This window comes from Eleutherodactylus coqui, chromosome 5 (genome assembly GCF_035609145.1).
Source record: "Eleutherodactylus coqui strain aEleCoq1 chromosome 5, aEleCoq1.hap1, whole genome shotgun sequence".
NCBI classification, from domain to species: Eukaryota; Metazoa; Chordata; class Amphibia; order Anura; family Eleutherodactylidae; genus Eleutherodactylus; species Eleutherodactylus coqui.
In genome coordinates this window covers 277,198,831-277,224,396 of record NC_089841.1, presented here as the reverse complement: position 1 = coordinate 277,224,396, position 25,566 = coordinate 277,198,831, and the positions used below count along the sequence as shown (strand labels likewise).

General features: G+C 47.0%; 1 protein-coding gene across 5 annotated transcripts in view; it reads left to right on the top strand.

The window, feature by feature from the left end:
- The window catches only part of LOC136628678 (colorectal mutant cancer protein-like), a 175,335-nt gene that overhangs the window by 101,003 nt on the left and 48,766 nt on the right, over positions 1 to 25,566 (top strand). For all 5 annotated transcript variants that reach the window (XM_066604781.1, XM_066604783.1, XM_066604780.1 and 2 more), the window contains 2 exons: positions 21,912 to 22,044; positions 23,858 to 24,116. In XM_066604781.1, coding sequence (XP_066460878.1) covers positions 21,912 to 22,044; positions 23,858 to 24,116 — 392 coding nt within the window. The remainder of the gene's footprint in view (positions 1 to 21,911; positions 22,045 to 23,857; positions 24,117 to 25,566) is intronic.

The following is a 25,566-nucleotide window of genomic DNA, read 5'->3' as shown; positions in this document are numbered from 1 at the left end:
CAATCAGGCATATCGGGTCATCTAACAGATTATCATTAAGATGCCAACTATAACCCATCTGGTCTCCCTGTGTCGTCCTAAGAGATCCCCAAACTGGGCGTGGTCCGGCCATATAAATGATCCTATTGAGCAGGAGGGATTTCGATCTAATAACCCATGGGACACAAATAAATAATCTAACCTATGGTAACTATTGTGAATAGGGGAATAAAAGCTGCAATCTCTACTTCCTGGGTGTAGTGTCTTCCATAGATCCAATAATCGGAGATTTGCCAATTCTAACTACAATATGAGTATTGTAGTGGGGGAAACCCCCGACTTAACGGAGTCGCGTGTCAGGACCATGCTGACATTAAAATCCCCTCCGAGTATGATCCTAGACCCATCGGCAAAGGCCACCAGTGCCCCCAGCATCCGAACCCCGAAGCGCATATGATCCTGGTTCAGGAAATAGACACTGGCAACAGTTAGTATCTCATTAAGTATTTGGATTTTAAGGAAGATGTATCGTCCCTCTGCATACATTTCTGTCTATATTAATTTATGAGGAAGTTGTTTATGTATTGCGATTGATGTGCCCCTTACCTTCTTTGTAGGGTGAGGGTTATAGTGCCATGTCATGTAATATCTAGATTTACAACTGGGAATTTTAGTGTCCTGGAAGTGCTTTTCTTGGATAAGGGCAATCATGATCTTGTTGCGATTTAAGTGGTCAAGTATTTGGCTCCTTTTGGCTGGTTTGTTCAGCCCCCTTACATTGAAAGTACCAAAATCTTAGGTTAGCCATTGGATTTTGAGTATAAAAGTACTGCTGGTGGCCGGAGTATGTGAGGGAAATTAGATGGGATAGGAGGGTGGAGATAGAACACTATGATAATAGAAAAGAAGAAAAAAGAATAGAACGGAAAAGGTTTAGTAAGGAAAACCTTTCACAGCATTGAGTAGCTGCTGTTATTGTCAGAGTGAACCGCTGGTCCACCTACTGCCAGCATTTGCCCAAACAGCAGTTGGTCATCCTGTGTGGGGAATGAGAGGTTCCGACAGAGACAAGCGTGCCTCCACGCACCTTATCCAGGGTGAGAAAAACAGAAAGGAAATAAAATACATTGCAATAGACCCCTAACTAGAGTCTTAAACAGATAATTCTTGAGGCACCTATTGGGTGTTCCATCTCAGCTTCAAGGAGAGAGGTGGAAGGGACACAGCGACAACTCAAGGATCTCATATAAAATTAACAAAACGCAGGAGGGAGGGGGTGAAGGGAAATGGAGAGAGAGAGATTAAAAATAAATAAAAGGGAGGGGAGCGGGGTAACCAAAGAAATAATATAATTTAAGACAATTAAAAAAAAAAAAAAATAATAAATGATATAAATGTATGATTATCGGCTAAGATGTAGTAAGTGCAAAATATAAAGGTACTTTCATAATAAAACTCGAAGTATGGGACTAGAGATGAGCGAGCATGCTCGTCCAAGCTTGATGCTCGTTCGAGCATTAGCATACTGAAAGTTACTCGTTACTTGAGCGAGCATGCCACAGTGCTCGAGAAAATGTCACCCTCTCCTCCCCACATGTTTTGCGACTTTTTTTAAGCAATCAACATGCAGGGAAGGCTTTGGCAACTCCTGCTATGACATGCCAACCCTGTGCACGTCTATAGCAGTGACTGCCTGGGCTGATCAGGTGACCTATGGCAAAAAACTCAGTTCACCTGATGCTTGCCTCACACGCAGGCTGGGTTAGCTGAGTGACAGAGCTGCTGCTAATCAGAGAGAGCGTTAGTGTAAGTTAGAGGTTGCGTTTAGGCAGGGATCCTTTTTACAAGAACCCAACAGTCCTTTCTAGGACTACAACTCCTCTCACTGTGTGCACCAGCAGTTTGGCTGGCTGGGACTAGTAGTGCGCATAAAGTATTCTCAAGCATCCCGGCTGTATACTGCATACCGTTACCGGTTTTATGCAGTGTACTGCTAGTTTTGTACACAAACTAGATAAGAAGTAACAAAACTATCATTTTTTTATGTTTTTATATTTTTTTGGCTTAAACTGTACGCCAAATCACCCTGTGTGTCTCTTGTTGATGCACACTATCTAACAAAACTGTACGCAGTTTCCAGTGTCTAATTTGGGCTTAAACCATACGCCAAATCGCCCTGTGTGTCTCCTGTTGATGCACACTGTCTAACAACACTGTGCGCAGTTTACAGTTTTTTTTTGGCTTAAATCGTACGCCAAATCACCCTGTGTATCTCCTGTCGATGCACACTGTCTAACAAAACTGTACGCAGTTTCCAGTGTCTTATTTCGGCTTAAACCGTACGCCAAATCGCCCTGTGTGTCTCCTGTTGATACACGCTGTGTAACAAGATGGTATGCAGTTTACAGATTTTTTTGGGCTTAAATTGTACACCAAACCACCCTGTGTGTCTCCGGTCGATGCACACTATCTGATAAAACTGTATGCAGCTTCCAGTGTTTAATTTGGGCTTAAAAGCGTACGCCAAACACTTCGCAGTGTGAGTAGCCTTTTAACACAGTGCATTGTATAACATGATGAAGGGGTAAGGGACGAGGACGTGAACATGGGTGTGCGAATAAGAGTGTGGGCAGAGGCGAAGGTCCTGGGCAGCGTGAAGCAGTGCCTGCTGCTGAGGGAGAAGTAGAACGCCACGGATCTAGCTTCATCCCTAGCTTCATCTCATAGTTTGCAGGTCCGTGTGGTAGACCATTATTAAAAGCACAACAGTGCAATCAGATGATGACATGAATAGCGGATAACGCGTCCAGTCATTTATCCACCACCCAGTCTTCCACGCATTCCACTCACGCTAGCCAAGGGACTTCACCTCTGAATCTTCATGCTGATCCTCCTGGTCAATCCAGGAAAGGAGAGATTCTGAACAGGCGTACTCAAAGGAGCTGTTCTTTGGCACTCAGGGAAGGGACCTAACAACGGTTCATAAGCCACCTGAGGAGTTTGTTGTGACCAGTGCCCAAAATTTGGACCTTTCACAGACTCAGGGTGATGAGGGTGGGGATTTCCAAGTAGTGTATCAAGAGGTGTTTGTTGATGATGATGATGATGATGAGACACACTTGTCTGTCAGTGAGGTTGTTTTTTTGAATTCGGTTTTTTTATTAACATGTGCATTGCAAAATACAGATTACAGATAGATAATAAGAGCATTATTAGATATACGATATACATAGTTTGTTATGAATAGATCAATGTTGCGTCATTGCTGTATTTCTTAAGTTGTATAAACAATTTCAACAGTAAACTTTTAACTTTTTAAACAACTTTGCTCTGTTTTGTTCTTGTTTCGAAAAAAGGTAGGATGCAGGACTGTAAGCGCTTCTTATTAAGGGAGAGGAGTGTAGGAAAGGGAGAAGAAAAGGAAGGGGGAGAGGGAGGGGTAGGGAGAGTTTGTGGATGGTTAAGGGGTGGCGGGGAATGGTTTGTGTAGTGGGGGCTCGGGGTTTACTCCACTGACAGGGTAGAATGGGCGTCCAACCAGTTCCCCCATATTTTATGGAATTTGGCTGGGCAGCCTCGGCCTTGGTAGATTATTTTTTCGTAGGAAATGACGGTGTTCACCAGCTGGATCCAGTGTGGGATCGAAGGGACCTCTACGGCCATCCATCTCATGGCTATTACTTTTCGTGCCAGGAATAATGCTTTTTCAAGGAAGATGCGGGTGTGGTGCGGCCACATCTCCTCTTCCAGCAGGCCGAACAGTGCTACTTTGGGGTCTAGGTCAACAGCTAATGGAGACGGCAATAGTGAATTTATAAGGTCGGTTATTTTGGACCAGTAGTCGTTGACTAGTGGGCATTCCCAAATTAAATGCCAGAAGTTCGCCTCTGGTTGGCGGCATCTGTGACAGGAGCTTGAGGATGTATTGCCCATTTGGTGTAGACGACTGGGGGTGAGATAGGCTTGGTGGATTATGTATAACTGAATTAATTTATTGTTTATAGCCGGGGAGACTGACAGGTGGGATTCAGAGATGTCCTGCCATTCCTCAGGTGTAAGAGATGGGATGGCTTGTTTCCATTTGTCGTACACTGGAGGCGGGTTGGGGTCTATTTTAGCCGAGAGAAGGTGCGTGTATAGGGCAGAGATTAATCCCTTAGGTCCTTGGGACTTGAGAATACCGATTGTGGGGAATTTAGATATGCGGGATGAGGTGGGCGGGAATTGGGAATTTAATGCATGTCTTAGCTGGAAATACCTGAATAGCTGAAGCTGCGGAGATTGTAGCCTGTCACGTAATTGTGTGAATGTAGAGAGTGTTTCTTCCATATATATGTCGCCCAGTGTGTGTACTCCCTGAGCCGTCCAATATTGTGGGTCTGGGACTGAGTGTAGTGCAGTGAGGCCCGGGTTATCCCAAAGAGGGAGCTCGGGTATTGTGTTTTTGTATTGTTGCAGCGTCTTTACTTCCCTCCATACGCCAAGAGCTAATTTATGGAGCGGGACTGTGTCGACGGGGTTGGTGCACTCTGGAAATTCTAAAAAATTTAGGAGATTATTGCCTTTTACTTGTTTTGCAAGCTGTTTATCTGCTATAGGCAGTTCCCTGTCCAGTACCCAAGCTCGTATGTTTCTCAGTTGTCCTGCCAGATAGTAGAGTCGAAGGTCTGGGAGGGCCATTCCTGCTTGTTCTTTGGGCCTTTGTAATGTAGTCAGGCCTAGCTTGGAGCGGGAGGAATTCCATATAAATGTAATAATAAGAGAATTTAAGGATTGAAAATAACGCTTGGGGACTCGTACCGGCATGTGTTGCAGTGTGTATAAACATTTGGGCTGAATAGTCATTTTAATGAGATTTATGCGTCCGGCTACAGAGAGCGGTAGCTTGGCCCATCTCTTCAGTTTGTGTTTGACATTGTCTAGAAGTGGGGTTATGTTTTCTGCTATGGCGTTGTTATGGTCGTGTGACATGAATATCCCTAGGTATTTAAATGATGAGACCGGTTTTAATCCGTACCTGGTGACACAGGGGTCATTTTTTGGGTTGAGGTCAGTGTAGAGGAGTGTTGATTTGGACCAATTGACATATAGTCCCGAAAAATAGGAGAATCTGTCTATGTGAACCATAGCTTGGGAGAAGGAGTGTATTGGGTCCGATAGGAAGAGTATTGTGTCATCCGCGTACATTCCCACTTTACTTTCGAGGTTTGCCCATTTAATGCCCTTCACTTCGGGGGTGTTTCTCAGGCGGATCGCTATAGCTTCAATGGCTATGGCGAACAGGGCCGGGGACAGGGGACATCCCTGTCGGGTGCCTCTCGCCAGTTGAAATTCAGTCGACGGGATGCCATTTACAATTACATTTGCGCTCGGGATTTGTATATGATTTTAATCCATTGTTGAAATATAGGTCCAAATCCAAACCGGACCAGACAGGCCTCCAAAAAGACCCACTCCAGCGAGTCGAAAGCCTTTGCCATGTCTAATGAGACCAGAGCCCAGGGCATGTTGTATTGCTTTCCTATCTGGATAGCCGTTTGGACTCTGCGGATATTTATCGTCGTGGACTTCCCTGGCATGAATCCCGTCTGGTCCGGGTGAATAATGGAGAGGATTACCCGATTTAGCCTGGTGGCCAGGATTTTAGTTAAGATTTTATAGTCTGTGTTTACCAATGAAATTGGGCGATAGGAGCTACAGTCTACAGGGTCCTTCCCGGGTTTCAGTATCACCACTATGGAGGCTTTATAGAATGAGGGCGGGAGTGATTTGTCTGTTTGGGCCTGGTTTAGCGTTTCCAATAATAGCGGGGCTAATTGTTCGCTATATTTGCGGTACGTCTCTATCGGGAGGCCGTCAGGGCCGGGTGACCTGTTGAGGGCCATGTCCTGAATTGTCTGTTGAATCTCTTCTAATGTGATTGGGGCTTCCATGAGCTCAACCTGTTCCGCAGAGAGGGTTGGGAAGTTTAAGTCCTCTAGGTAACTTAGAATGTCTGTCAGAGTGTTCTGGGAGGGGGAGCTATATAGGTTAGTATAGAATTCCCTAAAGCAATTTGTAATGGATATGGCATCGGTCAGCTCCGCACCGTGTTGGTTCCTAATTTTAAGGACCGTGTTAGTGTTGTTATCGCGTCTAATAAGGTTAGCAAGTAAGTGGCTGGATTGGTTTCCCAATTCAAAATAATGTTGTTTAGTAAAAAATAATTTACGCTTGGTTTTGGCATGTATCTGGTGTTTGTGGAGGCGGAGCAGACCAAGCCAGGCCATTTGGTTGGCGTCTGTAGGGTTAGCTATATATGTTTTTTCGGTCTCCATTGTCTGATCTTCCAGCTCTTTGTCGGTTTGGGATGTCGACTTTTTAATATGTGAAATAGCTGACTTAAGAAACCCTCTAATGTAAGCTTTGAGAGTGTCCCATTTCAGGGCAGGGTGAGTATTGTCGTTGTGGGCATCTAGAAATAGGGATATGTGAAAGGGTGTTTGATCATCCGGTCCAATCAGCTTCAGCCAGAATGGGTGGAGTCTCCAGGTAGGGACTATGTTTTGCTGGGGAAATTTCAATGTTAATAATATAGGGCTGTGGTCGGAAATGCCTCTTGGGCAGTGAGTAATGTTAGAGAGGGACAATGCCAGCTCTGCGGAGCTAAATACATAATCTATCCTCGCCAGCGCATTGTAGCCCGGGGAATGACAAGTAAACTCCCGTGTATCGTTGTGTTGGTGTCGCCAAAGGTCGATCCAGCCGACACTTTCGATTAATTGCTTCAGGGAGGAGCTTGGAGTTGGGGTTATGTTGGGAGATGTGTGAAGTCTGTCTATGTTGGAGTCCATTACCTTATTAAAGTCACCCATACATATTACCCCTGCCAGTGGGTATTGATGCGCGTATGTTATAGCGGTTTGGAGAAGATGGAGGTTGCTGTGTGGGGGGTTGTAAATAGACAGGATCACATAGGGTTTGGAATCTATTTCGCCATAAATAAATATGAATCTCCCCTCGGGATCTCTGCGGACATTAATGGGGTTCCAGCGGAGCGACCTGTGTATCAGGACAGAGACGCCTCTGGAAAAGGAGGTGTGGAAGGAGTGAGCTATCCACTGTACCCATGGTTTCGCCAGGGTGTCAGCCCTTTCTTTGGTGAGGTGGGTCTCCTGTAAGCTTACAATGTGTGGATTGATTTGCTTGATGTATGAAAAGACTGCCCTTCGTTTGAGTGCAGTTCCCAGACCCCGGACGTTCCAACTAAGGCATTTTAGGGACATATCTGACTACGTGGGCGGGTTCTATAAGTGTTATATCTATTCCCATAGAGTGGGGAGAGGGAAAGGTTGTTGGCATGTATGGGGGAAAAAGTTGTATTAGCGCAGACCTGCAAAAAATATTAATACAGAGCAGTAAACAACAGTTTAAACTTTTAACTTTTGGCATCCCGCTTAAATTTCAGCGTGGATGTCAAAACCAATATATGGAAAATTTACAAAACAGTTTAGCTACAATCTACTTAGAAGTAGCAGGTGTTATAATGTTGGGGGGGGGGGGGGGAAGAAGTATCCCGGTGGCCTATAGAGGTTGGTATCGATTCGCTAGGCCCAGAGGCGATTTAGAAGTGCCTTGGTCCTGCATTTCACCATCTATAAGTCAGAGGGGTATCAGCCGCTTCGATTGTGATTAGGCTCAAGTCCTGGTATAAGTGCGGCAGGGTCAGTTGTCTTTCAGTGGTTCCGGGTGCATATCCAGCCATTCCATAGCCTCAGCGGGGGATTGGAGGAAGATCACTTTTCCTTGGGCTACGATGCGCAAGCGGGCTGGATACGCCATTGAGTATGGGATGTTTCTTCCCTTGAGTTTTCTTTTTACTTCTGTGAAGGTGGCTCTTTGTTTTTGTAGTTCGGCGGAGAAGTCCGGGAATATAGACACTGTTGCATTATTGTATTTTAATGGACCTTTTAGCCTAGCCTGGCGCAATGCGGTGTCTCTATCTCTGCAGTTTAAGATCCTTGCTAGGAATGGACGCGGGGGGGGGGCTCCCGGTTGTGGCGGTTTTGCTGGGACCCGGTGGGCTCTTTCCACTGTAAAATGAGCGGAGAAGGTGTCGTCGCCCAATAGGGTTTTTAGCAAATTTTCAGTGAATGTTTCTGGGTGGGATCCTTCTGACTTTTCGGGTAGGCCTATTATGCGGAGGTTATTGCGGCGTGACCGGTTTTCCAAGTTGTCCATTTTGGACTGGCAGAATTCTGTGACTCGTGTGGCTTTTTGGACGGCCGCGGAAAGTGGGCGTAGGGAGTCTTCTGTATTGGATATGCGGTCCTCCATCTCCTGCATTCTGCCTCTCATGTTCTGCAGGTCCTGCCGTAGCAGGGAGACATCAGATTTTATTTCTTCTATTTTGTTGGCAAGCGAGGACTTGCAGGTGTTGATTGCGTCTAGGAGTTGTCACATGGTCGGTTCTGAGGGGTGTCCCGTTTCGTCCTCGGGCTCTCTCATCTGAGCGGGTCGTGCCGCTCTGGGGGTATGCTCAGGGGTCTCAGTACGGACATACTTTTTCAACTTGTCGGCTGCTGACCCGCTTTTAGCCCGGGTGCTCATAGTGAAGGATATTGAGTCGACTGTGAGGAAATGAGGATCTTTGTCTTTTCCCGATTTGTACGATTCTAGTAGCACTTGGAGGGTAAGGGACTTTGTCTTCTCTCCGTCAACTGCAGTATGGTATAAACGGTTCCGGGGACTTTGGCATGCAAGGTAGATTAGTTGGCTGTTCTAGCGAATTGATGCTTTTCTTATGGGGCTTAGATGTTTTTGGCTGTAAGGTCCATATGGGTATACGGTTGCAATTGCTGTTAGAATATATGGATCTTTGTCTTCTCCTGCCTGATGTGGTGTAATATGAGGGATATCAAGACTGTTGTTTGCGGTAGAGGCCGGTGGCGGCTTTAGTGGTTTGGTGCGGTTTTCAGAGTCTTAAATGTTATTAACTGTAGAGCCTTTGTGGATTATATAGTTGTAATGTCTGTTAGAGAGTAGTGGTCCCGCAGCTTGGGCTGCAACTATACAGGATTTATCCGGTTTGGGGTCGTTAGAGAGGTAGGGGACAGCGTTGATCTCGCGTGGCGACACCGCTCATCAAAGATGGCACTGCTCCGTCCAGGCGCCTCAGGCGCACAATTTGAGTTACAGGGGGTGCCTTTATTGGTCAGGTGGACTGAGATCCGTATAGGGTTTGAGGTGTTGAAGCGGACCTCTCCTCTCCTTCCCTCCAGGGCACCAATGTGTATGTGGCAGTGTGGGCCGCTAGGGTTGAGACGGATTATAACGTCCTGGGCTATTTGCCCGGTTTATCGCTCCGGGGGGCGATGATGTTGGGTGGATGTGTTGTCCCCCAGCCCCCACAGGTTACTCACGGTTCTGCCGCCGGCTCCGCTGGGCCGGGTCCAGAGGGCCGAATCTTCAGGTGTCCGGCAAGTGTTGACGCGGTGTTGTAGGGCAGCAGGACGGCCGGGTGAGCCGCGGCCTCCCACGCAGTTGTTATGGTGGTTGATGAGGTCCGGAGGCTGGGAGGTCGGCCGCGCTCCCCGTCTAAGGGGGGGGCCCGATCACCCGTCGGCCGCAGAGGGTCCCCGCGCAGTCCGGAGACGGGCGGCCGCAGAGCCCGTGGCTCCGGTCAGGATCCGACAGCAGGAGCCTCCTGCTTGGAGGCGAGAGGGCGGGCTCCTCGGCCGCAGGGAGAGCGGGCACGGCTCGGCTCGTTGCTAGGCGCGGGGCGCCGACAGCAGGCGGCGGAGGACCGGAAGCGGCGGGGTGGCCGGCGCGCCGCGGCCCCCGCTCGGGCTGTATTGCGGTGGTACGGCTCCTAATGTGAGGAGGTGGGTCGCTCGGCTCCGCGGGTCAGGGTCCGGATCGGTGGCTTTCGCCTCGTTAGGATCGCGGGCAGCTGGTGACAGCAGAGGAGAAAGGGAGAGAGATCCGGAGTAGATGCAGCGTTCAGGTAAGTCGCGGGTCCCAGAGGGGGTGAGGGAGGACGGTCCGGTGTGCCAGCAGGGGGTCAGTGAGGTCGGCGACAGGCAGCGGGCGGGAAACACAGCAGGGCGTTGGCGCGGCCTCTCCTTCGTCTCGGCCCGCAGCCTTGTAGCAGGGGTCAGGAGGCTGTAATTGCCCCCAGCTACGGTCCGATGGTTCTTGCAGGGTCTATGGGTCCATAGGCGATGTTCTGGACATCAAAGGTCCGTAGAGGCCAGGATTTTATGCGGATTTTGACAGTTTCCCCGGGGAGCTCTCCTTACTTGCGACTCTCCATGTTGGTCACTAGGCACGCCCCCCGTCAGTGAGGTTGTTGTTCGGGCAGTAAGTCTGAGGGAGGAACAGACAGGATTCAGAGGAAGAGCTGGTGGATGACGAGCTGACTGACCCGACCTTGGTTGGTAAGCCTACTGAAGACAGGGCTTCAGATGAGGAGGCAAGTGCAGCACCAGAACATGTTGGAAGAGGCAGTGGGGTGGCCAGAGGGAGAAGCAGGGCCAGCGCAAGTAATCCCCCAACAGTTCCCCACAGCACCTCCTCGTGGCAAGCTCCCGTGCAGAGAGCTAGGTGTTCGAAGGTCTGGAAGTTTTTTAATGAGAGCGCAGACGACCAATGAACAGTGGCGTGCAACCTGTGCCACACCAAGATCAGCAGGGGAGCCACCACTACCAGCCTAACCACCACCAGCATGCGCAGGCATATGATAGCTAAACACCCAACGAGGTGAAATGAAGGCCATTCACTGCCTGCGGGTCACACCACTGCCTCTTCCCCTGTGTCACATGCTGGCACTGAGATGCAATCCCCCTTCCAGGATGAGGAAATGAGCGTCTCCCGGCCTGCATCCACCCTTTCACCTGCACGGTCCTCCACTGACTCCACCAATGTGTCCCAGTGCAGCGTTCAGCTATCCATGACACAAGTATTAGAGCGCAAGCACAAATATGCAGCCACCCACCCGCATGCACAATCGCTAAATGTGCATATCTCAAAACTGCTGAGCCTGGACATGCTGCCATATAGGCTGGTAGAAACTGAGGCTTTCCGCGACCTCATGGCGGCGGCCGTCTCTCACTACTCGGACCCCAGTCGCCACTATTTTTCACGCTGTGCCATGCCCACCCTACACAAGCACTCGGCCTGGAATATCAACCGCGCCCTGACCAACGCGGTTACTGGGAAAGTCCACTTAACCACTAACACGTGGACAAGTGCTGGTGGGCAGGGACACTACATCTCCCTGACGGTACATTGGGTTAACCTAGTGGAGGCTGGGACCGAGTCTGACCCTGGGTCCACTCATGTGCTACCCACATTGAGGATTGTGGGTCCTTCCTCGGTCATGGTTTCTCCGGCGTATTATGTCACCTCCTCCACCTCTCAATTACCATCAGTGAGAATGTCGCCTTCAGTCGGTAGCTTGAGGTGCTGCAGCACTGCCGTGGGGAAGCATCAGCAAGCCGTGCTGAAACTCCTGAGCTTAGTTAACAAGAGGCACACTGCCTAAGAGCTGTTACAGGGTTTGTCAGAGCAGACAGATCTGTGGCTTTTGCCGCTAAGGTATGGTCATGTGTCACAATGGGCGTAACCTGATGGCTGCTCTGCAGTTTGGCAGACTAACACACATGCCATGCCTGGCCCACGTGTTCAATCTGGTGGTTCAGCGCTTTCTTAAAAACTACCCCAATTTATCTGAGCTGCTCAGCAAGGTGCGTCGCGTGTGCGCACATTTCAGAAAGTCCACCAGAGATGCTGCCACCCTCAGGACACTGCAACATCGCTTCCAGATGCCAGTGCACTGACTGTTGTGCGATGTGGAATTCAACTTTGCACATGTTGGCCAGGGTTTACGAGCAGCATAGAGCCATTGTTGAATACCAGCTGCAACATGCCCGTCAGAGTGGTAGTCACCCTCCGCAGTTCTTCACAGAGGAGTGGGCATGGATGTCTGACATCTGTCAGGTGTTCGGAATCTTTGAGAAGTCAACCTAAATGCTGAGCGGTGATGCGGCCATTATCAGCCTAACCATTCCGCTGCCTGGCCTGCTGAGAAGGTCGCTGCTAAGCATTGAGGCCAACGCTTTGCGGATAGAACAGGAGATGGGGGAAGACAATACGTCGTTTGATAGCCAGACCGCCCTCAGGTCTGTTTTTCAGTGCATATTGGAGGAGGAGGAGGAGGGGGAAGAGACTGCTGCCCACACTGCAGAGGGTACCCATGCTTCTTTCTTCACATATGTTTAGCGTGTATGGGCTGAAGAGGAGGAGGAGGAGACTGAGAGTCATCCTCGTATTGAGGACAGCGATGTGTTGCGTACTGGGACTCTGGCACACATGGCTGACTTCATGTTAAGCTGCCTTTCCCATGATCCTCGCGTTAGATGCATTCTGGCCAACACGGATTACTTGGTGTTCACCCTTCTTGACCCAAGGTAAAAGGAGAACCTTTCCACTCTCATTCCCGAAGAGGAAAGGAGTACGAGAGGGATGCAATACCACAGGTTCTGGTGGAAAAGCTGATGCTAAAGTTCCCATCTAACAATGCTAGCAGTAGGGGACGTAGTTAAGTGGGCCAACTAGCAGAGGAGATGAGGGCAACAGGCAGCATGTCCAGCGCAGGCAGGGGAACAATCTCCAAGGCCTTTGCCCGTTTTATGGCACCCCAGCCAGACTGTGTCACCACTCCCCAGTCTAGGCTAAGTAGGAGGGAACAGTGTAAAAAGATGGTGAGGGAGTACATAGCCGACCATACCAACATCCTCTTTGATCCCTCTGCTCCATACAATTATTGGGTGTCAAAGCTGGACAAGTGGCACGAACTTGCGCTGTACGCCTTGGAGGTGCTGGCCTGCCCTGCCACTAGCGTGTTATCCGAGAGGGTGTTTAGTGCTGCTGGGGGGATTATCACAGATAAGCGTACCTGCCTGTCAACTGACAGCGCTGACAGGCTTACACTTATTAAGATGAACAAAGCCTGGATTTCCCCAGACTTCTCTTCTCCACCGGTGGAAAGCACCTTAACATAAAGTATCTTTAAGCTAGAACTGGAGAACCATGCACCCTCTATCACCCCAAAAAAGTGTAGAAGTAGCTTGGTCTTCTTCCTCCTCCTCCTCCTCCTAAACCAACATGTCAGTACGCTGAACAGCCAATTCTTCAGAGGGCCAAAACGCTCTGTAAAAACTTTTTTTTTCGGCTATACTTTTGGTACACAAATGTTTCAGGGGTTCACCCATATTCTTGGTACACTAATTTTTCAGGGGTTCGCCTATACTCTTGGTAAACAAATGTTCAAGTATACTCTTGGTACACCAATGTTTCAGGGGTTTGCCTATACTCTTGTGTCGCGGCAAAAATATATGGCCATCTAGGGAAAGCGGAGTGTACCTCGTGAATGACGTCATATGACCCATGCTACGGCGATAGCCTGATGAGGGACAGCAGACTGTACCCTGTGACTGAAGTCTAGGTGACCCGTGCAGTAGGGCTGCCACACCTAGAGTTCAGTACGTCATATGACGGAGGAATTAAATGACAGAGCCCACACAGTTATGGATTCATCAAAGAATTCCCAACAAATCGATGTCGGGCATCTTTATTTATAGCCCCCTTACATTGGGGTGTCGCAACATCATTGGACAATTAACTATGCAGTTTATTGGTTAGTTTCCAATCCAACATTTGTCATAGGTCAACTTAACCCTTCATTTGCATACCTTCCAGAATCTTCCAAGTCAGCAGTGAATAACCTCTTGATGGAGTGCTGAGGGGCCCAAGTAGCTCGAAGTCCTTATCTTATCTCACCATATGTGTTCCTTGTACTTTAGCTAAGCATGTGGTCGGCCATTTTGTGTAGTCCTTTTCATATGACTGTGGCGTAATATTAAATATTACTTATATACACACATTTACATACATATAGGCACACATACATACATGTGCACCTTCATATATACATGCACATATATACATATACATACATGTATATTCATATATATACACATCCACATATTTCTAGTTTATGAACATTATTCTCTAGTCTTAGTGTGAGGCGTCAACCCCTCCCTTAGTATCTTGTTATTCCTAGGGCCCCTTCAGCTAACATGTGGAAGCTTCTTGATATTCTTATCTCATCTAGACATATGTCCCTAGTTTGTGAAGTAACTTCTCCTGGTATATTTCAATGGTGTCTCTAATTGCGCAGTTTTAATTCATATAACAATTATAATACCTTAATTTCCATTACATCTTGGTACACCAATGTTTCAGGGGTTCGCCTATACTCTTGGTACACCAATGTTTCAGGGGTTCGCCTATACTCTTGGTACACCAATGTTTCAGGGGTTTGCCTATACTCTTGGTACACCAATGTTTCAGGGGTTCATCTATACTCTTGGTACACCAATGTTTCAGGGGTTCACCTATACTCCTGGTAAACAAATACCCTGCACTCTCGCTCAAAAAAATCTTTCAGATTCTCACCTGTAATGTTGGTAAAAAAAAGGTCTTCTTTTTTAAATCGGTTGTTTTCTTCATAAAAAATGTAGAAGTACTGGCCTCTGAGTCCCCCCTATGCTGGCATTTGTGGCTAATGAAATGCTGCGACGGAGGTGGCATGGGATGGCACTTAAAATCATACATTAATTTGTCTGCGATATGTCAGCCATGAAGCACAATTTTAAAAGGGTCACACGGCGTACAGAAACGTATCCCAGCGTGGTGTGCATCTTTGGCCACTAATTTTTTTACAGTTCATGCAGTCTTTCCCTGGGGCACTGGTTAACAAGCCCCTCGGGGAAAGATTAAATTTTTTTTTTTCTCTTTGCACGCTTCCTCAATCGGCAGAGGCGTTGTGTGCCCGGCCGCGGGCGGACGGGCAGAGTGGGGACTTAGGGACTCTGTCCCAAAGGTAGGCGGCTGCGGTGTGTTGACTCCAGTAAGCGCATCCCCACTCCTTCTCAGCGCTTTGAGAAAATAGGTCAAAGACCGCCCGCTCTCCGCCAGGACAATGGTGGGTTGACCTGAACCCCCGGGACGAGAGGAGAGGGCCGCTCCTCTTTCGCATACCGCCTCATGTGGGGGCGGCATCAGTCTGTCGGATGTCAGGAGCTGGAAGGACCAGACTACGGTGTCGCAGAGCTCCCGTCGGCGAAGCGGTGCGCCTTACCCCGTCTGGGATGGGGACAGCTGGACGCTACGCTGAGAAAAATTTTCAGAATGCTGTGGACGCAGGCTCGTGCCTGCGTCCTGGGGTTATTGGACAGCAATGCCAGCATGTAACACAGGAGAAGAGGCAGTGGTGTCACCCGCAGGTGGTGAGTGGCCTTCATTGCACCAAGTGGTGTGCTTAGCTATGATGTGCCAGCGCGTGTGCCTTTCTGATTATGGTCTGTCCCAACTAAATTGTTAGGAGGGTGACCACCAGGCTCTTGCCCACAATTTGTCCAACTGGAGGTGAGCAGGCTTCTCCTTCCAGTACTTGGCCCGGGGTTGGAGAAGATCTTGAATCCCCCCTTCGTTTCCTCCTAGTGGCATTTAACTTGCGCCTTTTCTCTAACAACCTCTTGCCTTCCTCATCCACACTTTCATAGTGGGAGGAATCTGCAGATTTGGTCTCCTCCTCCCTCTGGATCCTCCTGTCCTCTTCATCTAACTTGCTGTCCCTCAAAGCCTCAGCCACAAGATTTGCTTCGTGAAAAGGGGCCACCATTGACCCACCTGCCATGTGGGCTCCTGCCAGCTCCCTGCTCCGTCTGCATTTCTCATGATGCCTCTGGTGAGCAGCCATCTTTTGCCGGTTCTTCCCTGCCTCCTGAGCCCCCTCACGTCTGCTGGTCCCCTCTCCCCTGGAGGTCACATCCTGACCCCCATCTGTAGGAGCTAAGAGCGCATTGGCAAAGGAGCGTGGACTGTGGCTAAATGGGTGACCAAGGTCACCACACAGGTTATACCTAATCTCCGCACAGGAGGCAGCGAGATGACACAGACTCCCACACAGAGCACACTTCACAGTCTTACAAGCGGCATCTTCGGCTGCCCCTGGTACAAGGCCAGAATACGATCCCTACCGAGGAAGGCTACAGATGGTATGTGAGCCACTGAGTTCCCTGAACGCTTCAACTTGACCATAAACGTCCAGGTCCTGGACCATATGCTGTGCTCATCCCTTTTCTTCTTGAGCATGTCTGTTACTTCACCGTACCGACTGAGCCACATCATAATGTCATAGCGAGAAAAGGACTCGTTACGGGTCAAAACGGTCACCTTCTTGACCTCATTCTGGCGAGACACCACCTGGATGCCAAAGTCTCGCCAGCCGGGCTCAGTTTTCATCAGCTCGTAGTTTCCACAGAAGATCTCTAGACCCTCTGGGCGAACGAAACTGATGTCAAACTCAGACGTGCCATAAGAATAGATCAGGGCAAAGATGTCAACCGCCCTGAAGCCCATCTTCAATAGAAGCTCCACTATTTTTCGCCTCGGGGAACATGCATCATTGCCTCTCCAGCGAAGACGGACCACATTCCTATGAGTTACGTGCTGCCCGGGTGTCAGTAGGGACCATACGGTTTCCCCCCTTTGCTCTCGGAAGGCCCCTAAGCCATGTCTCTCTATCCAGAGTGATAGGTCCACCTCTCTTCCTCCAACTGTAATTGAACTCTCCCCCCTCCGCAAAGCCCCCAGGAGGCGCTGTTGCAAATCGCTCTCCCTAGAGCTTGGAGACAAGGAGGACCCCACCCTCCAGCGGCGACACTGACATAACTCCTACCAGATGTTGTCGCCACCAGAGGAACCTGCAACCCCTCCTGACCACCTACAGATACAGTACCTGCTTGTGCAGCAGCTGCCCCCATATTAGGAGCGCCAAGAGCTGCCTGGGTCTCTGAGCTCTTAACAGCATCAGAAACCCAGGCTGAAGCAGGAGTATTCCCATTCACACTTGCATGCCTAATGCACACACCCTCAGCATCTGGACCAGACCTTGGATCAGGACCAGGTACCAAGTGTGCCTTAGCAGACCTAGGGGGTAATGTCCTGCGTCCTGGGGGGGATTGGACAGCAATGCCAGCATATTACACAGGAGAAGAGGCAGTGGTGTCACCCGCAGGCAGTGATTGGCCTTCATTCCACCTAGTGTGGTGCTTATGTAAGATGTGCCAGCGCGTGTGCCTTGCTGATTATGTTCTGGCCCAACTAAAGTGTTAGGGGAAGGGGGGTGACCACTAGGTTTTTGCCCACAATTTGGCTTATTAGTGCGACCTGGGAGCCTCAGATGCTTCCATGCATGCTGCCCCTGCCGTTCCCTATCCATTTCTGTGGTGTTTCCATCACTTTCTGATGTTTTCAGGTGAATCATACACCCTCCCCTATGTGGAGCATCAGTCACCTTGAAAAATGCTTGAGTCTTCCATTGACTTCAATGGGGTTCGTTATTCGAAACGAGCTCTCGAGCATTACGAAAAGCTCGACTCGAGTAACGAGCACCCAAGCATTTTAGTGCTCACTCATCTCTATACGGGACCCAAGTCCTAAAAAGGAACATTAATTTCAGCAGCCACATTGTAACTATATCAATTTGTATTAAGTCAACATAAAAGAGACGGGGAAAAAAAAAGGACATGGATATAAAGTTGAGCTTCTCTAATAGCTTTCAGGTTACTGCTGCAGCGGATCAGAGATCACGGCTTCTCCTGTGTGCAGTGGGAACATCTTTATTTGGCATCAATTAGCATATTGACAACCTTTATCTTGGTTGTTTGGTTTGTGGTTTAAGTGTTCATTTCGGTTGTCGTATAGTTCTCATGACGTGGTTTAGGGTGCGCAGTCAGTCACTGCTCTTGTGCAGTATGTGCTAGGACTGTTGGTACAGTTGGCCAGTCTGGCAGTGACAGCATCGGCAATACAAAAAAGTATCCCAGCATTGTGGTTAGATCTCCCAGTATATGGAAGAAGGACGTTTTTCCTTCTTTTTTTTTTTGCTGTTAGAGACAACGGGAACCCCCAGGGCTGCTAGAAGTGGTTTGAGAGCTCCTCTTAGACGGAGAGTGTGTTGTGTCAGGTCCTGCAGTAGCAAAATAGGTCTGCCCTTATATTTTAGTTTGCCCTTTTCTCTGGCTTTGTGTAGAATATTGTCTTTATTTTTGAAAAAGGGGATTTTACAAATGATGTCCCTATGTTGATTGTGGTCAGTCACTTTGGGTCCCAGAGCCCTGTGTAGCCTATCGATCTCTATGGGGCGTTCTGAGGATCGGTCTAGAAGCTGTTGGAAGAATGTTTGCACCCATGCATCAAGGTGTTGCCCTTCTACCTCTTCAGGTAATTCCCTCATGCGCAGGTTGTTTCTTCTGTTTCTATTCTCTAAATCATCAGGGTGTCTTATGATACTTGCTATTTGATCTGCTTGTGCATGGATAACTTTTTTGTGAGACTCCAAAATGCCAACCGTATTCTCCTGTGTTTCCTCGACCTGCAGGACCCTGTGACCCAGGTGTTGTATGTCAATGTGAATCCATTCTAATGCCTGCTTGTTAGGGGCTTCATGTCTCCTAAAGAACTCATCCAGATTTTATTGGGAATAGTCATTATACGATGTTTCCATGCCTCATCCTCCATTTTGTTAGATACATTGTTAGCCCAGTTATGTGAGGGGCTGCTCACTATACTAGAAGAAGGTGACTGCGGCTAACAGGGGAGCTGTTCTTCTTGTCTGCTGTCACACTGTGCATCTGAGGTATGGGACTGTTTGGGTGGACTACAACCCCCATCTGATGCCTGTAATTGGGCTGTATGGAGTGAAGAGCTGTGCTGCTTATGGAGGCTTGTGCCTCTCCTACTCACGGCTTCCCCATCCTGGGGTTCCTTACTCGCCTCCTGAGCTGCTGCAGCTAGTACTGTCTAGGGGGATCCCTCAGGGGATGCTTGCCTGCCTCTCTTCTCCGATGTGGCTCTTTCCTGTACAACCCCGCTCTCTGCATGCTGAGGGCTGGTAACTGTGTCGGCACGCTCCTGCTCCTAATCCTCTGGAGGTTCGGCGCCATCTTGGATCCCTCTGCTGCTTTGCGGCTGGGACCAATATAGCTCTCCGTGGTGCCTCTTCCTCTGCGCAATGCTGGCGGTTGCAGTCCCTAGGTTTTCTCCTTCTTCATGCCCACTAGTGTGAGTCATTATGGATGCTTCTCCAGTGCCCCAGAGCTGCTTCCTGGGTGGCAAGGTGCAAGAGCTCTTTAAGTGTGCGACCTGTCCCACCATTCACCAAGCCATGCTGCCAGGGCTTATATTTAAAGCCCTTCCCGGAAAAATCACTGCAGGGGTTGCCAGCAGCCTATTGCTTTTTTACATGCAAATTCTTGAAACGGATTCTTATATTTTAGGTAATGGTATAAGCAATTCCTTGACTAGTAACCGCTGTTTAGGCAATGGAAATTAAAGTTAAAAGAAGCTGTAATACAACTTTGCATTTTCTAAACATTGAGTGCTTACAGTTGACCTATGGCCTGTAGCATTATTTAGAGGGGCACTAACTTTTCAGACATCTGCTCAACTACCAGCTCTTGTTAGTCTCATAATTTCTGTAATAAACTTGCATTAAAAATTTACCACTGTAGATCATGTTTGAGGTGGCTGCCACTAGGGGTCTCTGTTCCAGCTTCTCAGCAATCCACTCTCTGTTGTTAGGTGCAGAGCTTCATTAGTAACAAAGGACAATTCCTAAGCAACAGGGGAAGAGGCATACGTGAATCCCTTGCACTCAGAGGCTGCAGCCTCACAGATATGCAGACACTGTGTTAAGGATCTCCAAAGTCTCTGCCTCTCCTGCTGTTGCAGCATGCGAGTGGGTGTCTGTGTGTGTGCGCATCTTACAGACACATATTATAGTGGGTTTACTAACGAATCACAGGAATGTGTGATCAGGAATTACAATTCTCTATATCAGGGCATGGGAAGGGTCCTTGGTCAGTATATGTGAGCAGGTCTTACAGCTCCTTACATTACAGGGATAAGTTCCTTTTTGTGTGTTAGAGAACAATGCACTCCTGATTATAAAGTTCCTCAAATTTGCAGGTTGCCTGTAACACAGAAGAGAAGGGTCTGGGGATATGGTTGGTCAGACGGTCATCATTGTGTAGGCTATGGTGGAGTTTCTTTGCGGTTTTCCTTAGTACCTCTAGCTGTGGATTGTAGGTCACTACTAGAGGTATATGATTGTTTCTTTCCTTCTTTTGTATCGGAGTAATTGATTCCTGGTTATCCTGGTGGCTCTAGTGATTTGGTCATCATTCGAGGTGGGATGGTAGCCTGATTTTAAAAAAACCTTTTAAGATGGTATAGATCTTCCTCTCTGTCTGTTTGGTTGGAGCAGATCTGATTGTATGTGATGGCCTGGCTGTAGACTAAGGAGCTGTAAGACCTGCTCACATATATACTGACCAAGGACAGGATACGGATCCCCAACACACAACAAGACTATAAGATCCCAGGACATTCACATGTTCCATGTCTGATGTTGTGTACCTGATCCATTGCAGTAAATGTCCTGTTGGGTGGCTTTATGTTGGAGAAACAAGGCAAAAACTGAGAGCGAGGATGAGGTCTCATCGCCATACAATTAAACAGAGGAAGACAGAATTACCTGCAGCCGAGCACTTTTCTAATCATGGACATGACATAGGAGATATGAGAGTTATGATATTGAAGGGTGGCTTCAAGTCACAAAGCCATAGAAGAATTTGGGAATATTAACCTATAACTACTTTTGACATGTTCAATGGAGGATTGAACTATTGCCGAGGTTTTATGAGTGAATTGGAGGTATGAAAGATCTATAGCACAGATAAGACTGCTGGCCTGGTGAGCCCCCAACAGTAATTCAGGGACCATAAGGCTGCCTGTCCATGGGCGAGTTTGAATTGCATTCCCCGCGTCGATAATCTGGCCGCAGGGAACGCAGTGAAAGCTCTCCATAGCGTTGCTATGGAGAGCACTTTCCCCCTGTCCACGAGAGGAGAATCACCACAATTCTCCACTGTCAGCCTATCTGTCAGATAGGCTGACAGCGGAGATCTATCTGCCGGCTCCTGCTCCCGGGTGGCAGATGGAGATCCGCGTGATACCGCAACGCCCATGGACAGGCAGCCTAAAATTTTCACTCCCTTATCAGTGCCTAGTTAAAAATGTTTGTGTACCTGTTGCAGCATTCCTGGCCTGACCCCCCCCCCCCCCCCCAACAATAATTCAGGGACCATAAAACTTTCACTCCCTTATTAGTGTTTAGTTAAAAATGGTTATGTCTTGCAGTATTCTTTTTAAGTGCCAACCAATCACATCCATGTCTTTGCCTTATCAGTAGTATGTGTGTCATAGGTGTGTATAAATATGTATGCCTCTTCAGATCTATTCCATCTTAGCCTGACGAAGAACCCGAGAGGTTCGTAAGCTCACTGTAACATCATGTATTTTTGTTAGCCATTAAAAGGTATTATATCTAGAAGATTATGTGGTTTCTCTTGCTGGGAACAATCACATTTGACTCTACTGGCTAACACAGTAACAAACCTTTGTTTTTAGCTTTAGAGATGTTATACAGAATATACTGATGTAACATACTATAGCCAGAGGGTTTGCAAGCTAGCTGACAGATATAATGGTCTCAAACACATATGCAGCTGATGGTCCTGATACTAACTTTAATTGCATTGCTATTATCCTATCTGCCAGTTGTCTAGACTTGCATTATCTATTTGGTTTGTCTTTCATGTGCCAAGTCTTTAATGCCCTATTAATGACTCAGCAAGGAGAATGTGCCACTTGCCTACTGTAATAATATATCTTTTTCATGTAAGTGCTTTGAAATTGTAACTTCCTAAAATATAGTGTATTTTGTTTGTAAATATAGTTACATATCTTTTAAAAATAAGGTTGGAGGCTACTACCAAAAGACATGGAGATAAAAACCAAACTGTTCTTGATGGAGATAAAAAAGATTTTTCGGAGAGAAGGGAAGATTCCCAACTTGGAAACAAGGAAAGTGACTGAGCAAAAAGTAAACAAGTAAGAAGAAATAGAGAAAATATCAGTTGCTCTTCAATGCTTTAGAAGTTTGTTAGCGTCATGTTTAATGATCTCTTCTTGTTAGAAAGTTAGTACAACGATAAACTGATCACATGGCCTCCCAGCAATCAACTGTAATCCGTGAGGAAACTGGCAGCACCCTTAAAATTCACTTGCAGTGCTACCACAGGAGAAATTAAAGGGGTTTTGTCATTTAAATAAAAAAATTAAATCAACACTTACCTATTCCTCCTCAGGCAGCCTTCTTACCAGATCTTCTCCTCGCTGATCTTCTCCTGTCCCCTGGGTCACTTCACCACAAGCCGTCCGGATCTTCTTCTTCTTCTTATGGAGCGTCCTTCCTCTGCACTTTTTTCCTATACTAATAATGTGAATAAACATTCACTGCCTAGAAAAGAATGCTGATCTACTGCCGAGAATATGTATGCACGCTGTCTCGCCGCGAGATTTCATATACTATTGCAGAGGAGACAGCGCACATGCGTAGTCTTGGCAATAGCTCAGCACTCTCTGCTAGGCTACATCACTAATGACATGACCTACATTGCTCTGCAGGGAGGAGACTGCAGAGAATGGACGCTTCTTCTCCGGAAGAAGAAGAATCGGCCATCTGCAGGTGATAAGACCCCCCCCCCTGTACTGCAGGAGACAGGAGAAGATCAGTGGGGAGAAGATGCGGTAAGTGGACTGATGGGTTAGGAATAGGTAAGTGTAGAATTTTTGTTTTCTAATGAAAGAGCCCTTTTGAGCGTGTCATACTTTCCCCTACAATCAATGGGCTATCCATGTAATGTATATTCCAGATTCTCCAGATTGTTCGTGTTATCACTCTTGTCATAAATCTCTGGATATATTGATGGATGACAGATTCTTTACAAAACTTTTTGTGAGACCGGTCTCACACAAACGGGTCGGATTCCACATGCAGATTGCCGCAGTAGAAGAGCTGCGATCAGGCACGGAAAGTAATCGCAAATGGTCGTGGAAGATCGCGGATGCGAGTGTTTTTCTGTATAGATTTATGCATATGCACAGCTTATCGTCTGCGTGGAAGAAAGCTCTCTCTTTCTCTCCAGCTGGCATTCCAGCTTTTCTATCTATTTTCCTATGAAGCAGCGAGCATTTACGCCTCTCATGCACTATATTAATTGTGTATGAGCACTGGAACACTCGCTTCCATTGATTTCAATAGATGCCGTCCACGCGGAATCTGTGTTAAAATAGAGCGTGTATGTATAGAGCATACCTGGCAGGTGCCGGCGACAGCCATGATCAGTCATAACTTCAATTGTGGCTCTTAGTTATTTAAATGCCACAGTCAATTCTAATAGCGGCATTTAAATATCCCACGGGTCATTTAAGTGTCATGAACTCTCTCCACAATGCAATCCCAGACTGCTGCTCAAGTGTCTTGCTAGCCCAGGGCTTTGTGAAGCACCCCAGGGATGTATTTCTGCCCATTAAGGCATGCTCGTGGCATGTCTTATTAGAATACCTTCAGAAATATAATTTCTATAGTATATTATATAAGTGAGCATATAATCACTAGTTCAAGTCCTCTAAGAGGACAGAAGAAAGAAAAGTTAAAATAAGTGGAAAATGTCTTTTTTAATAACTATAAAACAAGATTGCCGATTGGTGATGGTGCATGGTCTAGTGCGTTAAGGAATTAATAGAGCTGTGTTCAAACATGAGCGCAATCACTACATTCCACATAATAGAGATATTGCAGTTATATAATGTTACATAACTTGAAGCTTAAAAAATAGCTATAATACATGATTTTTTTCAGCCCCTATAACCCCTGGCTCAGTGAAGAGGAAGAGCAGATGCTGAAAGATTACATTCAGTTGTTAAAGTGTGACCTATCTTCAATTACAATGTCCGACCACTTCATCATTGGTACTTCACATGCAAAAGAAGTAACTCAGTGTGCTGAAACGATCAAAGTTAAAGTGGATGATGCCATCAGGGATTCAACAGGAACTTTACCCTGTCTTCCAGAGAAACCTGTTCGGACCCAGATCATGCAGGACTTGCTGTATACTAAGGTGAGGCCAAGCTGTCCTCAATGGAGGAGATTTATCTTTCATGTCATAGGATGCATGTATATAATGTGAGTGTGTCTATGAATACGCATACAGACACTCGTATGTGTTTTGCCGCTTAAGAATTTCATGTGAAACCTGTTTTAAAAAGCCTGGTTTTGAAGTACAGAGAGTTGTATGGGTCCCTATTCCCTATTAGTCAGTTCTGGTATTTGGTTTAATGGTGGCAAACTATCTGAAAAGCAGAGATGTGCTTCAAACTGCATCTTTGATTATAAATGACTTCCTATGGACCAAAAGTACAAGTGGATATAATAAACTTTATAGTATATCTCACTATAGAAAAAAAAAAGCCTCTTTCTGTACTTACTAGGCTATGCTGCTTCTTCCCGCACTGATCACTGAATTCACTAATAAAATCCGTACAGCAGAGGGGAGCTGAATTTTCAGTTTCACTAAGAGATTAGATTACCGTTGCTCATAGAAATCTATGGAGAGGGGAGGAAGAAGATGCTAAGGAATGAGAGAGGATGAGACATACACAGAAATGCTGCTGATACATTTTCTGTCTCATCCTAGTGCTAAATTCACATCTGCACTGCTCAGCACTGCTGTATAATGTCATCCATGCTTCTGTTTCTGAGGGTATGCTATAGAGAGTTAAAGGTATTTTATGTGGACCAAAAAATGGCTGAATAACCATTTGTAAGAGTTTGTTCCCCATTATTGCACAAATAAATAAGTCAGTGATTATCTGACAGGTGAAAAAACGCTTGCTGTCTGATCAAATCTTTTATGTGTGCCAAATAATTATTACTTGTCGACAACAATCTCCCTTAATTTAAACAGGAGATGTGTGGCTGACATTATGCAAACTGTATGGGGCGTGATTTGGTCATTCCTATATAGTTTGCATTGGCCCGTGTAAAAGGCCTTTTAAATGAGTATTAACCAACTTGGTATATTGTCATTTGGCACTAAATTGGACAGGAAATCTGTCTTCATAAATAGACCCCTAGAAGGAGCAGGGTCTACTGTGTATTGGAGACATCATAACGGCTAGTCTCCTGCTCCGTCTGTCCTTTTCTAGAGACTTATGTGTACTTCTCTGATCTTCTATCTGATATCTCATGTCTGTACTTCTATCTGATCTCTCATAGAAGCTGAAAAGCCATATGCTCTCTGGAGATGAATTTATTCAGTGTTTTCTGAGTGAACAGTTAAAGGGAGTCTATCAAGAGTTTTGACACAGCAAAACTGTGTAGTGGTTTAAGAAAAAACTATAACTGGTCATGGCTAATTGCATCACATTTGACCAGAGTGGTCTATGTTTGTTTTTGGTGTGCCTAAAATACCCATCTGTCTCAGAAGACAGCAATCACATGAGCTAATCCCGCTACAGTTTATGTATAATATATATATATTTTTTTTTAGAAAGGCTCCTGTATCCTGT